Source organism: Triplophysa rosa, linkage group LG19 (assembly GCF_024868665.1).
Source record: "Triplophysa rosa linkage group LG19, Trosa_1v2, whole genome shotgun sequence".
Lineage (NCBI taxonomy): Eukaryota > Metazoa > Chordata > Actinopteri > Cypriniformes > Nemacheilidae > Triplophysa > Triplophysa rosa.
In genome coordinates, this window is record NC_079908.1 from 8548886 (window position 1) to 8563337 (window position 14452).

The 14452-nt window shown below is 38.0% G+C and overlaps 3 protein-coding genes across 3 annotated transcripts; 2 read left to right on the plus strand and 1 right to left on the minus strand.

Annotated features, from left to right (window-relative positions):
* Positions 1-3577: 3577 nt before the first annotated feature.
* On the minus strand, positions 3578-6949 carry arxb (aristaless related homeobox b). The gene is made up of 5 exons (XM_057360795.1): positions 6787-6949; positions 6037-6529; positions 5626-5671; positions 4496-4788; positions 3578-4318 (listed from the first exon to the last, which is right to left on the minus strand). Exons 1-5 carry the CDS (start codon positions 6947-6949, stop codon positions 4102-4104), a joined length of 1212 nt encoding a protein of 403 aa, XP_057216778.1. The 3' UTR covers positions 3578-4101.
* Positions 6950-7740: 791 nt separating this feature from the next.
* On the plus strand, positions 7741-9952 carry LOC130570471 (sperm-associated antigen 16 protein). Its single transcript, XM_057360793.1, has one exon. The coding sequence runs from the start codon at positions 7742-7744 to the stop codon at positions 9503-9505; it is 1764 nt and encodes a 587-aa protein (XP_057216776.1). The 5' UTR covers position 7741; the 3' UTR covers positions 9506-9952.
* A 329-nt stretch (positions 9953-10281) lies between these two features.
* On the plus strand, positions 10282-14377 carry ccdc82 (coiled-coil domain containing 82). Its single transcript, XM_057360794.1, has 7 exons — positions 10282-11130; positions 11436-11694; positions 11808-11900; positions 13041-13165; positions 13279-13449; positions 13552-13764; positions 13891-14377. The coding sequence occupies exons 1-7, from the start codon at positions 10588-10590 to the stop codon at positions 13954-13956; spliced, it is 1470 nt and encodes a 489-aa protein (XP_057216777.1). The 5' UTR covers positions 10282-10587; the 3' UTR covers positions 13957-14377.
* Positions 14378-14452: the final 75 nt, after the last annotated feature.

The window sequence follows — 14452 nt, forward strand, 5'->3', positions numbered from 1 at the left end:
AACTAAATATATCAAAAGGTAAATCAAAACTTCCCACGTGGGGGCAAAAACAGCAGGACTAAAAATAACAAAAAAACTAAACACGACACAACGTCAAAGACTCGAGGCAAGATAATACAAAACACGGTGAGCACAAAGGTACAGGTACAGGTACAGGTACAGGTACAGGTACAGGTACAGGTACAACGTACAATCCACGAGCAACAAGACAAAGAAACATGAGGGTATATGTAGGGAGAGACAAACGAGGGATAATGACACAGGGCAGGTGTGGGTAATAAAACACTCAGGGAAAGATAACAAGGAAACGAGAGGGGCGGGACCAATGACGAGACACTGGAGAGAACGTATATTATTGTCAAAAGGACAACAATATGTTTCTCTCCACACATAACCAAAGTCTTTGTCATGGCTCTGCTACAGGACCAAGAAAGACATGACTAAATGAAGCAGAGCCATGACAAGATTATTTGTGAAAACAAGCAAAAGAAATAAGAAGTAAATTACAATAGCTAGCAAGTTAAAATTATGTATAGCCAGTATTATTCTGGATTACCGGTAGAAGAACCACTTTTAAATGCTAAATTTGCTAAATTTAAATGCGACAAAGTTACACTACCCATTCAACAAATTGTTTATTTAATACAATTAATATACAAAAAAATTCAAAATTCAACAAATTGTTTTTAATAAAGGTATTATACAATAAATAGTCATATAAATTAAAATTAAAATGAATCAAAGTTAAATTAATTAAAATATTAAATAGTTATATTTTAGCCCCCAAAAACAAACACAGACCGGAAGTTAACTTCGGGCCAGGCACATACCATCCGATGATATCGTCTTCAAAAAGGCAAAAGTTTTGGGAGTTTTATGACAAGAGAACGTGTCTCATGCACACTGCAGAAAAAGCATAAATCTGCAATGACCAAAGAACAACTTACAAGAAATACTCCGCCTCCCACTAAAACTGATGCTGTGAGTCAATTTATGTTAATCTTTACAAAGCAAACAATGTGAAAAACAAAGATTTTACCCGAAGCTCACGCAGACGTCTCCTTGCAGCGCGGTAGATCATTTCACCCCTTTCCAAACATAATAGCCTTCTATTTAGTGATATTCAGGCTCAATTTTCAACAATTAATTACACTGGATTGGCAGCGCAAAAAATGTCAGTTGCCATGAAAAGGATTTGATTTTAAATTATCTCGGCTCAAAGGGGGTATGATTTCCGAATACACTTAAGCAAAATTATAACAGGACTTAACTCCCCAGAAAATTGGGCGTGTTTAAAGAGTGATTATGTGGTGAATGGCCGGGTGTTGAATGGAAGTGAATGCTCCAGGCTCACTATGAAAGGCACTCAATTATCCCTGATTGCTCCTCTTCACAGTGCAGCCAGTGGAGATACCTGCTATTGCTGTGATTGGGGAGAAATTTACATGCGGTCCTTTCTGCTGAAACAGAAAGGGCTGCAGGGTTAAGAGTTTGAAAAGACAGCCGAGGGGTCAGTTCAGCAGATGTGGTGGAGCGGTAATAGACGAGAAGGAGCCCTAACGGGTCATTAGGGGGTGGTGGCGAATCAGAAAGCAGTGGTATCAAAAAAGACAGCAGGAATAAACAACACAAAGCTTGACAGGCTTCTCAAGTGGTTAAGAATGCATGTGTTTCTATTATGCCATATATACATAAAATAAAACTGGTAGCCAACATGTGCATCTCAAATGCATTGCTTTGTAGAATTCAGTATTGCCGTATACATTTTGCATGCAAATTCAATGCATGCAGCCAGTTTGCATGCTGTGCACAGTATGTATTCTATATACAGCAGAAATAAGAGTTTCAAGAGGGCATGCATTTATTCATGATGAAGGGTTTCTACATGTTTTCACTCGTACTTTGATTATTGTTTGAGTTTTCCCTTCCAAACCATATGAATTCTAAAAAGTAATGGTTTTAAACTCTTTCCGTCGAATTTTCTTTGCATCTTCAGTTTTCACAGCTGGACGGTGTGGTAAGTTGTCTCGTTTTTAAATTTTTTTTAGTAAGATGGGTTATGTAAAGAACACCAAAATATAAAAAATATATTATAATATTATTTTATAAAATATTATAATTATTATTACATAATTACAACATAATGTTTTAAAATTGTACTTTTATTGTGTTATACTGGTCCTATATCTACATATATTGTTTGTTTAAGTGGATGGATTTATGTACCTGCTTTGATGCAAATAAGTGAAATTATTACATTATTATTAATTTATTAAAATATTATCATAGACAGACAGATGAATCATAAATGTACATTTGTTTCTACGTTTTAAAGGTTTCTTTGATCTCTCTTGGGTGCTCCCACAACTTCATCAACTGGTGTTTGAGCCTATTGTTAAAGTGGCTTATAAAGACACCTGCACTAGAACAAGAATACTTGCTTTAATCCTCCTACTAATCAACAAGTCACAACACAACCACAGGACTCACAATAGCGACCCCTGAAAATGTTCAGTTCTTTTTTTGTGTGTGTAGTCTCTAAATCCGCGGTTGATTTAAATTGACCATTCAATATTTAACATAATCCCTCAATAGATGATTCCGAATAGCGTTTCAGGTCTTAAGTACGACATTATTTTTGTATATAATTCATTGCTTTAAGATGGCCTACTGGTCTAGTTTCATGGCGCTAATGCTTTTCTTTCAATGGTCAAAATGACAAATCGCCGTATAGACCAAACTAATTGGATGACGGAGTAGTTAGGATGAGGTAAAAAAAAGTGGTTTAAAACTGGAATAGACTTAACAACTCGATTTTCAGGCTTTACGACAAGACCGAAAAGCAGGAAGCGGAGGTAAGCGTAAGCCTCTTAATTTGCATGAATAGTGAAAACAAGTATTTGCCATTAATGCCCAGATTACATGGACACCTATGGAGGCGTTAAAGCTCCTTTTCGTTTTCAGCGCAACTATTCCAATAGCTTCAAAAAAGATTCAGTTTTGTTGGAAATTTGTCGAAACATTTGACAAATGTCTTTAGTTTCAGCAGGTGATTTTAATTAAGTTTCTTGCGAATAAGTTTTTTTTTTGTGTTTTCATGCAAGTATCTTTGAAGTGTTTGGTTTCAAAATGAGATAACTCCGTTTTAAAAAAAATCAAAAATCATGTTTTTTATTATGTTTTATTGTGTTAGTTAGCTGTATTTTTTAGATATTATGTTTTAAATCAAAACAAACCAACTGCCGTTTGATTGATATTAATTGGAATGCACAATATTTAAAAAAAAACGGAATTATCTCATTTTGGAACCAAACTCTTTTATTTCTCTCATTTATATAGCCTATTTGTATATTAAATATAAAATGCACTTGACTTTTTTTATTGTTTTCAACTAATTTCACCTATAAAAACAACACCTATAAAAACAACAGCCTATATTTAATCAATTAAATATAGGCTGTACCCAAATGTTGTAACCTGACCTGAAATGATGAAGTTTGTAATCTTTATTTATTTGCAGCATTAATTACAAAAACGAACGTCTTAACGTTTTATACTTCTTAAGGACCGAGAAAAAGAAACCACGTAATTTCTGGTTCATTTTATTTGTGCATTTTCACAATCTCTTATTATTTTCCCTGGTTCATTAGTCAAGAAAACATATGGTTAAAACACTTCCTTCCCTGAAATATGAGGGCTCATAAGTTTAATAAACATAAATAAAGCTCATTGTAATGGCAAAGGCATCACACTATTCAGTCCTATCCCGTCAACACAAAAAGTGCAGCCTTTTTCACAAATCTTAATATTAAGAAATTACATTTAAGTAATAAAACAAAATCTTTAGTGCTCACTACAAACCTAGACAAAGTGATATTTGTGTCACAGATAAATGCATACACGCATATATAGGCTGTGAAAATGATGAAAAATGAACAGGATAAAAATATCTATGGATCAGTCCACAACCATTTAGCACTTAACAACCAGAAAAAAAGCTTACAATTCAACTTCCAGAGATATCTATTATTTGCTTTTATTTAGTAACTCTTCAGCTATTGCTTTGGTCATTTGCCATCTCTTAAGTAAAATGTTTGTGTTTCAGCAGTGATCTGAGATCTGGGTCATCTGAGCAGAATGCTCCTTTGCTTTGAGACGCAGTGCTGCTATGCTGGAAGCGCGGATGTCCACCGATGGGGATGAGGGTGATGATGAGGAAAGAAGGTTATTGCCGATGTGGTAGCGGGGTTGAATAGGACCCTCCATTGCAGGAAGGGGTATCCTTTGCAGTGCCATTGGACCTAACCCTGTAAACAGTCTGATAAAAAAAGAAAACAGAATATTATAATTGTGCATAAATCCAAATTTCAACTGATGTAAGTGACATAAAGCATAATAAGCACAATGCAAAACCTGAGGGGGTAACAGTAGATAAAACAGATGTAACTAAAATAATAAAGCCTTGATTTGTGTGAAAGATGCAGATTAGGATTACCTCCCAAAAGTGGGACTGATGAAAGCAGGATGTCTAAACATGGCTGCCCCTAACAGAGCACTGATGCTGTGGGGTGAAGAAGATCCTATGGGTGGCTGAGCCAGTCTTTGAAGGGCAGGCCAAGCTGGATCAAAAGATGGATGTGAGTTTGGGACAAAATTATTCCCACTCAGGTAATGACACAAGGGCTGTACAGCAGGAGGAGATCCGGGATAGTGTATGCTTAGAGTGTGTGACTGGACCCCTGCTTTTTCCCTTTTCCTCCATTTTGCACGTCGGTTCTGGAACCAGACCTTGAGAGCAAAATAATATGTTAAAGCATGTCTTTTATAGGTGTACATAAGACAATGCCCTGTAAAATGTTAAAGCCACAAAAGGGAAGTAAAGGGACAGTTCACCCAAGAATGAAAATTCTGTCATGAATTACTCAGCAACTGAAACTTCTGGGACACCATTTACCATAGTAAGAAAAAATATGTTGTACTTTTTTGTGCCGTTGAACACAGAAAAAGATATTTTGAGGAATTTAGGAAAGTTCTGGTGCTCCAGAACTGTCAGTTGCTGACATTCTTCTAAACATCTTTCTTTGTGTTCAACCTAATAAAAAATGTAGGTTTGGAACAATTTGAGGGTGAGTAAATGATAACGGATTTTTTTGTTTTGGGGTGAATCCCTTTAAATATCATCTTTGACAAGAAATTATATTTAGGCACAGTTTATTAAAGTTTATTGTTGGATAAACAAGGGGTTGTTAATTTTTTTAAAGGTTTATTGTTAAACTATTAATTTTTTCTAAGTTAAGGTTTTGTCAGTTCTTTGACATTTATGAAAACCATATATGAAAGCATCAAGTCTACAAGTCTACAATCCATTGGAAACGATGTGTGTAGTCGATGGCCTATACTGCATAAACTGAACTGCTGTGCTGCCCGTTTATTAATGCAAAAATGTTGACAGAAAATCTGTGAACAATAATATTGTAATTGTACTAAACCTATAATGTAGACAATTACCGTGAAAACATAATAAAGATTGCATTGAAGTAATTTTGTTAATATTATCTTTTCTATTACTGAAGTGTGTGTTATTTCCTGTCGTGTTGATAGTGTAAAGAAAGTCACAATACTTACTTGCACACGCGCCTCTGTCAGGTCTAATCTCATTGCTAACTCCTCCCTAAAAATACAAAAACAAACATTTATATGGAGTGTTTTTATTTTTACTGCCAATTGCCAATGATTTTTTAAGAGTGTATTTATTTATTCGTTTATATTTAGACCATAATGAATAATAGTAATAATAATATCCAATTAATGTTTACAGTCCTGCTTCATGCCAATGCATTACAATAAAAGTCCAGTAGCCTAAATATATAAGAATGTACTTTTACAAAACTATAGTAAACAATAGAAAAAAATCGTATTAAATAATATTTACAACCAATATACGTTATATTATTTGTGAAAATTATTTATTTATTTCTATATTTCAAATTATATGGCATTTCTACTTCTGCATTTTAGAGATAGGTCATGTGTTACCTTGTGAACACATCTGGATAGTGAGTCTTTCGGAAAGCTCTTTCCAGCTCATCAAGCTGATAGCTTGTAAATGTAGTCCGATATCTCCTCTGCTTTCGTTTTAACACACCATCTTCAGCGTCACTCCCCGCTGATAAAGCAGTTTCCTCACTGTTCTGCACATACGTCTCTCGCTCCTGAAGTCCCATCAATCTCGGCGACGAATTTGTCTCTCTGCAAAGTCTTTCGTTTTCTGTTTCTTCTTTCTCTGGTCTTTGCGCCGGAGACACAAAGGGTTCGTGAAATGGTTTACGACTGATGCTTACTATAGGAGCCTGTGTCATTTTTAAGTTTTCGCAAGGTTTATGCAGTTGTCGTGGCTCGGCTGCCTCACTGTTGTCCGTGTGAATTTCCTTGGAAGTCTCCGTCATTCTGGTCAAGGGGGAAAAGGGGCGACGGAGTTTGGGCGGCAGGTGCATGTCCGTTTGAAGGGTCCACAAACTGTTTAGCGTTGCTGTGAGCAAGGAAGGTTTTGTTAAAATATACCCGACATTATGGTACATTCATTTAGAAATTAAACTATTTATTCCAAGCGTCACTTTAAAGAGGATACATTTAGATCAAGTAGGTTAGGATATTAGCTAACATTGTTGAATTTACAAAGAAATTAAGCAATTCAAACACACACATGCAATACATGAATAAACAACTGAGCAAAGAGACAAACTTTGTTGTCAGTTATTAAACATGGCTAACACTGCAGAAACTTACTTTGAGCTGCTAAAGTGCGCTCTCCTGCGAACCCGTCTTTTAATGGATTGTTCCTACCAAGGATATTGTCAATGTAATATGAGGACAACAGATTAGGAGATTTGTAGTTTGTTTGATTTGGCTTATCCCCCTCTGCTTCTTTGCTCATATCTCTAGCTTTCATGAAGGCACTGCTCTCGATGACTGATGGTTGCGAAGGCTCGCGCACCCGGACCTTTGTACTGATGCTTCAGCTTCCAAAACTCATCTGCGGCTTCTGATTGGTTAGCCGGTGAAACGCGCTGCCTCAGTCTGTGCGCTCTAATTTAAAGACCCTACGCTTTCCCTGCCAAATAACTTTTTTATATTTGACATTAGAGTTTGGTCTACTTAAAATGATATTCGAGTATACAAATAACCTCTTATTATAAATATAGGAGTGTAATGTCGGGTAGGGTAGACTTAATAGGTCTATAGGTTATTAATATTAACGCATTGCATGAATAGATTTATTTATCCCCTGGTAAAGAAAAAAACTAGCCTACTGCATTTTCATCCTAATTTCCCTTAAAACAAAAGGTTTAATACACGTTTTACTCAGTACAATTACAAAGGTATCATAGGTTTGTTAGCAGGTTTTTTTGTAGAGTTCAGGAGCGGGGCGCCACCTGCTGTTAAAGCCATTTCACTGAAATGAATGGAAAAATGTAAACAAATATATTGTTATGATTTACAGCATTATATGATTTTCATTGAAGACGAAAGATCAAAAAGTCACAAAACAAGTCACAATTCTGAACGTTTTAATTAGGCTGTAGCCTATGCTTTGATAAGTTATTTAATCTGTTTCAATATTTTACAGTTCAGTGTTTATGCATATGCGGTTGTCTTAGTCACGCGACATGGTCTCTATGGAAACAGTAGCTACACAAACTTCGTAACGCGCTACGCTGCAAATAGAAAAACATTTCTGAAAATGGCAGCCAAATACGACGTAGATGAATATTACCTCGAGCAAGTTTTAATTCCCGATGACTCCGATGAGGAATACAAATATGAGGAAGTTACTGTTGAGGACGAACTCAGCGTAACGCAGGGAGAAGAGGACTTGGAAACCGCGGTTAAAGCATTTCGGGATCGACTCGATGCCACCGAATGCGCGACGCAGAGGGTCGCTTCAGCCAAGCTACCAGTTTCTAGAATACCTGAGGTGGTGGATGACTTTCTCCGCAATTATCTGGTTAAAATGGGTCTGGAAAGAACACTAGATTGCTTCCAAACGGAATGGTTTGAGATGCTGCAGAAAGGCTTGCTGAAAACAGACCATACAGAGCTTGTGCCAGATGCCTATACACACAATCAGCTCCTGGACAACGAGTTAAAGAATGTACAAAGAGAACGAGACGGCTACAAACAGGTTGCATTTGTAGCTGGAGAGACCATAGTGAAACTTCAGCGCGAGAGAGACTTCCATAGGATGCAGCACAAGCGTGTACTTCAGGAGAAAAACAGGCTTATTGAGGATTTAAGAAAGCTGAAGAAGCACCACGCATCTTATGAGCCTGCTCTTAGACAACTGAATGAGAAGTATCAGACGGCTCTGAAGCAGAAGATGCTGGTTAGTCTGGAGAGAGACAGAGCTGTCAGCCAGGTCCAAAATATAGACAGCAGTCTTCGGATTTCACATTCTTCCCCAGGAACCCAAACAATGACAACAGTTGGAGAGAAAATCCAGAAGAAAATACCACCCTGTGACATTGCGAAACACCCCAAAGACTCTGAATTCCCAGCGAGCACTCGTGTCAATCCCTACTTGCCACAAATCAAAACTCTTTCCTCCCTAAACACCAAATCATCCAACTTTTCTCTCTCAAAGTCTTTCAAAGCTCACACTATGGCAGTGAGCTTCCTCGCGCTCCATCCCCGAAAAATGATAGTAGCTTCCTCAAGCGATGACCAGCTTTGGAGATTATGGGGAATACCAAATGGAGAGATGGTTATGACCGCTGAGGGTCACACCGATTGGCTATCATCCTGTAGTTTCCATCCCAGCGGTGGTTTATTGGGTACAACAAGTGGGGACACCACAGTTAAGATTTGGGACTTTGCTCAAGGTCGATGCGTGCTTAGCTTGGAAGGACACATCCACGCCACCTGGGGTTGCTCCTTCCATTCCGGTGGCGATTTCGTGGCCTCGTGTTCTATGGACAACACAGCCAAAGTATGGGACTTGAACAGTGAGCGTTGTCGCTGCACACTGCGCGGACATGTCGACTCAGTGAACAGCATTTATTTCTTGCCATACTCAAACATTCTACTCACCTGCTCTGCAGACAAGACCCTCTCACTTTGGGATGCCCGTGCTGGATTGTGTGCTCAGACTTTCTACGGGCACAAGCATTCTTGCAACCATGCAACCTTCAATGGCATGGGTGACACGATTGCATCGTGCGACTCTTTTGGGGTGGTCAAATTATGGGATGTGAGGAACGTATCGGCTATGGTGACCATGGACACCGGACCTCATCCAAGCAATCAAGTGGCCTTTAGTCCAACTGGAAGAATGCTGGCAGTTGCAAGTAATGATGGCTTTGTGAAAATGGTGGAAATTGCATCTTTACATGTGTCAAGTCTAAAAGGTCACGAGGATGCAGTTCAGAGCGTCATTTTTGATCATAAAGGGGAATACCTTCTATCGGCAGGATCTGATGGCGCAATTCTAGTCTGGGCACAGCAATAATTATTTGCAATATTTGGGAGATGGATTTTAAATGAAAAGACATTCTGATCTTACTGTTATCAATAAATACAAAATAAAAATAATATTTGTTAAATAAATATTTTTTGCAAATGTATACAATAACAAATGTTTGAACTAGGGCCTATAGAAATATTAATTTAGTTATCAAATCTTTTCTCTAAGGTATTTTTTCCTTTGTTGGGTTTTAATAAAATACCTTCTTGCTATAAACATGTTAATTTAGTTATGATATAGAAGACGAAAGAAATCAAATCTTTTTCTCTAAGGTATTTTTTCCTTTGTTGGGTTTTAAATAAAATACCTACTTGCTATCTTTTGTTAACAACAAAAATACTTAAAGAATGTAATTTTAAAAAATAAATTCCTTGCTTGTGGATTTTATTAATAATCATATGTAAACTTTAGTTTAATTATATAATTCTTTAATAAAAATGTTTTCATTTGGCATAACCCCTCCTAAATGAAATATCCTGCATATAATATGCCTTAAATAAATATATATGTTTAATTGTAACATGAATACAGATGTAGCTAAAAGCAACGGTTTGATTTATATATTAATATGACAAACCCCTATTTTTTTATTTCTTTTGTTTGTTTCTTTTTCTTTGTTTTGCAGAGGATTTCTTTACATTTTACTTTCAATAAAAAAAGAAAGAAGCAACGAGTTCGCCTCGTCTTTGGGTGGCGCGTTTCTTTCAGCCCACGTGAAGTCAGGGGCGGAAGTGCGTCTCTAGAAAAACACAGACACGCCCCCATCATGTTATTGGCGACTGGAGGGAAATTTTATATTCCGTTAAGCAGATTTATTAAAATAACTCGTAAAATATTGATTATAGAAACATTGTGACTTGGATCTTTGTAAGTGCATGCCATAATCAATATCTTATTATGTATTAATATCGGAGTAATCATTCGCTGCGCGTGCTGTCAGAGGCATCTTCCTGTTGCTAATCATGTCGCTATAGATTCAGCTCATTGTACAAATATTGAGGCCGTTTAAAAATACACCACCGTTTTACAGAGTTGTTAAAGCAAAACACCACGTTATCTTTGCCAAAATGATGAAAAGCGTAGGAAAGCTCTTTGGGCTGCGGCGAAAAAGCGCGCCTCCCAAGTCACGCATTGATAGTAAGAATACGCGTGTGAATCCCATTGATCGCATGTTGGATGACAGCGACGAGGGTTCGTACGGCAGCACGACCAGCGCCAGTTCAGAAAGCGAATACCGGACGTCCGATGATGAGCCCGGTAGCTCTGACAGCTCGTACAGAGCCCGGGCGAGCGACAGCGACGACAGCAGCGACACGGACGAGAAGTCCGCCGTGTCCCGAAGACAGAGGAAAAGATCCGCCAGCGCGACGGCTTTAAATGACGACTCGAGCGATTCTTCCAGCGATGTCGGCGGAGAGCCGCTCAGAAGAGTGCTGCAGAGAAAGCGCCTCAGACTGCCAGAAGATTCAGAGGACGAGGCTCTGAAGAAGAAAAAGAGAGAGGCTGAGGTGAAACAAGCTGCGGCCAAGAGAAGAGAGAGGAAGAATAAACTCATGGAGTTGTCTAAGAGGAGAAAGTCGGGCACTGTGCGTCGCAGGCGCAGGACAATGGTGAGTTAACACTATAATGCTATAATACAATACAAGATCTAATGGTTTCCATTACAAATACACGATGAATCTGAATAATAAGCTGTGTGCCATTAAAACCATTACAAGATTCCTTTATGTACTCCAGTAGGATTTAATGGCGTTCTATTGGTTCCAGAAGACACCGTTATTTTCCATTACACCAATACATTTAGAATGTCTGTGATGGTTTCTATTGTGTTTTTTCAGCAGGGAATAAAAACATGCCAGGATAAAAAGTCAAGAAAAGTGTAAATGCTTGATGTCTTCATGTTTTCGTTCTTCAGGGTTCAGATGAAGAGTCGGAGAAAGAGGAAGTTAAAGGAGACAAACCGGAAGAGCCAAGTAAAGCAGATAAATCAGAGGATGAATCTAGTGTGGAAGAAAAGGGCAGTCCTCTGAACAGCAGCGAGGAGGAAAAACTGGCCGACAGTGACAGTCTGAAGGACTTTATTGTGGAGGAAAATGAACAGAAGAAGGAGGAAGAGCCGGAGGAAGAGGGGGAGGGAAAAGATAAGGCCTTTCTCGCTCACCTTCCACGCCAATGTACGACTTTTGGTTCTGTGTTTTGTTTGCAATTTGGAATCATAATGTTTGTGACTTTTAGGTTTTGTTCGATACATTTTCTGAGCCTTGTATGGTTTCTTTTCCTTTTTCAGTTATCACGGGATCTCAGCGCACCCATTTTCAGGTGGTGGTCAAAGCCTTGCTGATCAATGTCCTGGACTCAACCTTCCTCAAGTCACTTTATAGTATGTTTATGAAGTTATTTCTTTGTTTTTGTTATTTTGCTTTTGGATGTAGCCTTTATGGGGCGGTTTCCCGGACAGGGATTATCTTAAAACAGGACTAGGCCTTGGTTAAATTAGGATATTTAAGTCGTTTTTAAAAACATACTTTACAAAAAAAAAACATCACTGGTGGGCATCTTGAGACAAAACAATAACACTGATATATTTGAGATATGTCAGCTCAAGTTGTTTTCGATTAAGACACCTCTAACATTTAAAGAGTACATAACATGAGATCATGAAAATGACATTTCATGCCGTGTGTTATGTTGCCTTGTTTGAAAGTAAGCAGTCTGCCAAGCTGTAAATCCGAAGGTGAATGAATAACAAAGTTATTGGCTTGGAAAAAAGGGAGTTGACTCTGAATCATGCAAACGACTCGTCCCTAGTCCGATTTGCACGTCACTACATATAGTCCCCGCCTACGTTATGCTAGGACTGCCTGCCAAAACTTCACTCATCTCCCCCAAACACTGTAGCTCGTGAGCCTCATTCGCGGTAGACCAATCACAGCAGACTAGACCATCTGACCAATCACAGCAGACTAGACCATCTGACCAATCACAGCAGACTAGGCTAGCGGAAAGGAGGGGATTAGACAGATGAATCGCGGAAAACAAATCATTTGAGAGTCAGTCAAGAAGTAAGGTAAGAATAACTGCCTATTATTATGAAATAATAGTGTTTTTACACCTTCTATGTACATAAACTTGTTGTTGGACACTCCATTAACCAAAGTAGGACTTTAAAAATCCCTAGTTATGTACTCTTTAAATTAGTCTGGGACTAGGTTTGAACCCTGTCCGGGAACCCGCCCCTAAACGTTTAACAAATACACCATATCTTAAATTAAGAATTTGTTTAGATGTATAACCCAAACACAGGTCCTCAGTCATTGAGCACTGCATGTCAAAAAGCAGTTTTATTTATATAAGAACATAATGTGGGTTTGTTGCATTGTTGAGTTATTTTAAAGCCAAATCTGAAGCAACTGGACAAAAGAAAAACAACTATGGAAAAAAAACTGCTTAACTGAAGAGGTGTGGTTCACTCATCATGTGGGCTTCATAGTACTTTCTCACTTTATATCAATGACTGCAGGTGGCGAGCGAACAAAACGGTACGCCCAGGAGATGAAGTCATCGTTGCACCATTTTGACGAGCGATTGGTTCTCCCCCGCTTGGAGAACCTGAAGCAGAGGAGCCGCTGGAAAGAGCGCTACAAAGTACGACAAAGCACATGTTCTGTTTTTATGAGATGAGTACAATTGCTTAGAACTTGTGTATGGAAAGAAGGTGTTGATTGATATTTGTATATTTTGATGTCTGTGTTTAATAGGAACGGGTAGAGTGTTACCCCACACTGCGGGTTATGGAGATAAGGGTCCATTCGAAGGGATGTGAAGCTTGCGAGCTCCACAGAACCGGCCGCTTTAGCGTACGGCTTTCAGGGCAGTTGTATCACAACAACAGCCTGCAGGAGGATAACTTTATGCCTGATGACTCACAGGTTTGTTGGTTTCTATAGAAGTCTCTTTAAAAAATATCGATCATGCATGAATAGAGCAAGATGTGGATGGAACGTTAATTGGTTTTCTGTTTTTGTCAACAGTGTTTCTTTGTTGGCTCTGTCTGTGCGAGTCGAACTGAGGTCTACCATGCCTTGAAGCACTTTAAGTACCATCTCTTCCAGGGGTGTCGTAGAGCTTTAGAAGCTCAGAAGGAAGGAGAAGAAGGGGATAAGGATGGAGAGGAAGACGAACCAGTTAAAGACACAGTCAACAAGGTGTTTGCCAAATTGCAAGAGGGAGGATGGATCAGTGAGGTATGGATTTCTTTAACAATATTAAAAAAAATAGAAATGTGGCTAAACAGTCCAGCATAATATTTTACAAAAGTGAAAGATATTTTTGTCATCATTTTTGTTTCTTATTTCTTTCTCTTCATCAAGCAATATGAGAAGTTTCAGGAACACCTCAATTCTGCAGATTTCTTCCAGGAAGAAAAGCTGGATTGATCTATTTTCATGGCATCTCATCATTTTATTTTTGCAAATTCTTTTGCGGCACCCTATAAAGCATGACTACTTTTCAGGGGTTGTTTTCAAAAGCTTGTGTGGTTTAAGATTTTATACTTTTGACTACTGTGTATGTTGATTTTGCATGATTGACATGAAAATTAGTAGTCTAAATTACTCATTATGATAAAAGCATTATGTTATACATTATTCTGCATACATTGTAACCTAAAATGTAAATTTATCCAAACATTGGATTTCTTAAGTCTTAAAATACACATATAATGCTCGAACAATGGCTTTTGAATCTTTGTGCTGTTTTTTTAACGCTTTGTATATACTACATCCTGTGCTGATAATACTTGTATTAAAATGCAAGCGTTTGTACGTAACTACATTGGTCTAATGTACTCGGAATAAACCAGATTCATACCAGAGTTCAGTCATTTTAAACTAATTATGCTTTATGATCAATCTGTCAGAAAGCACAAAAAAA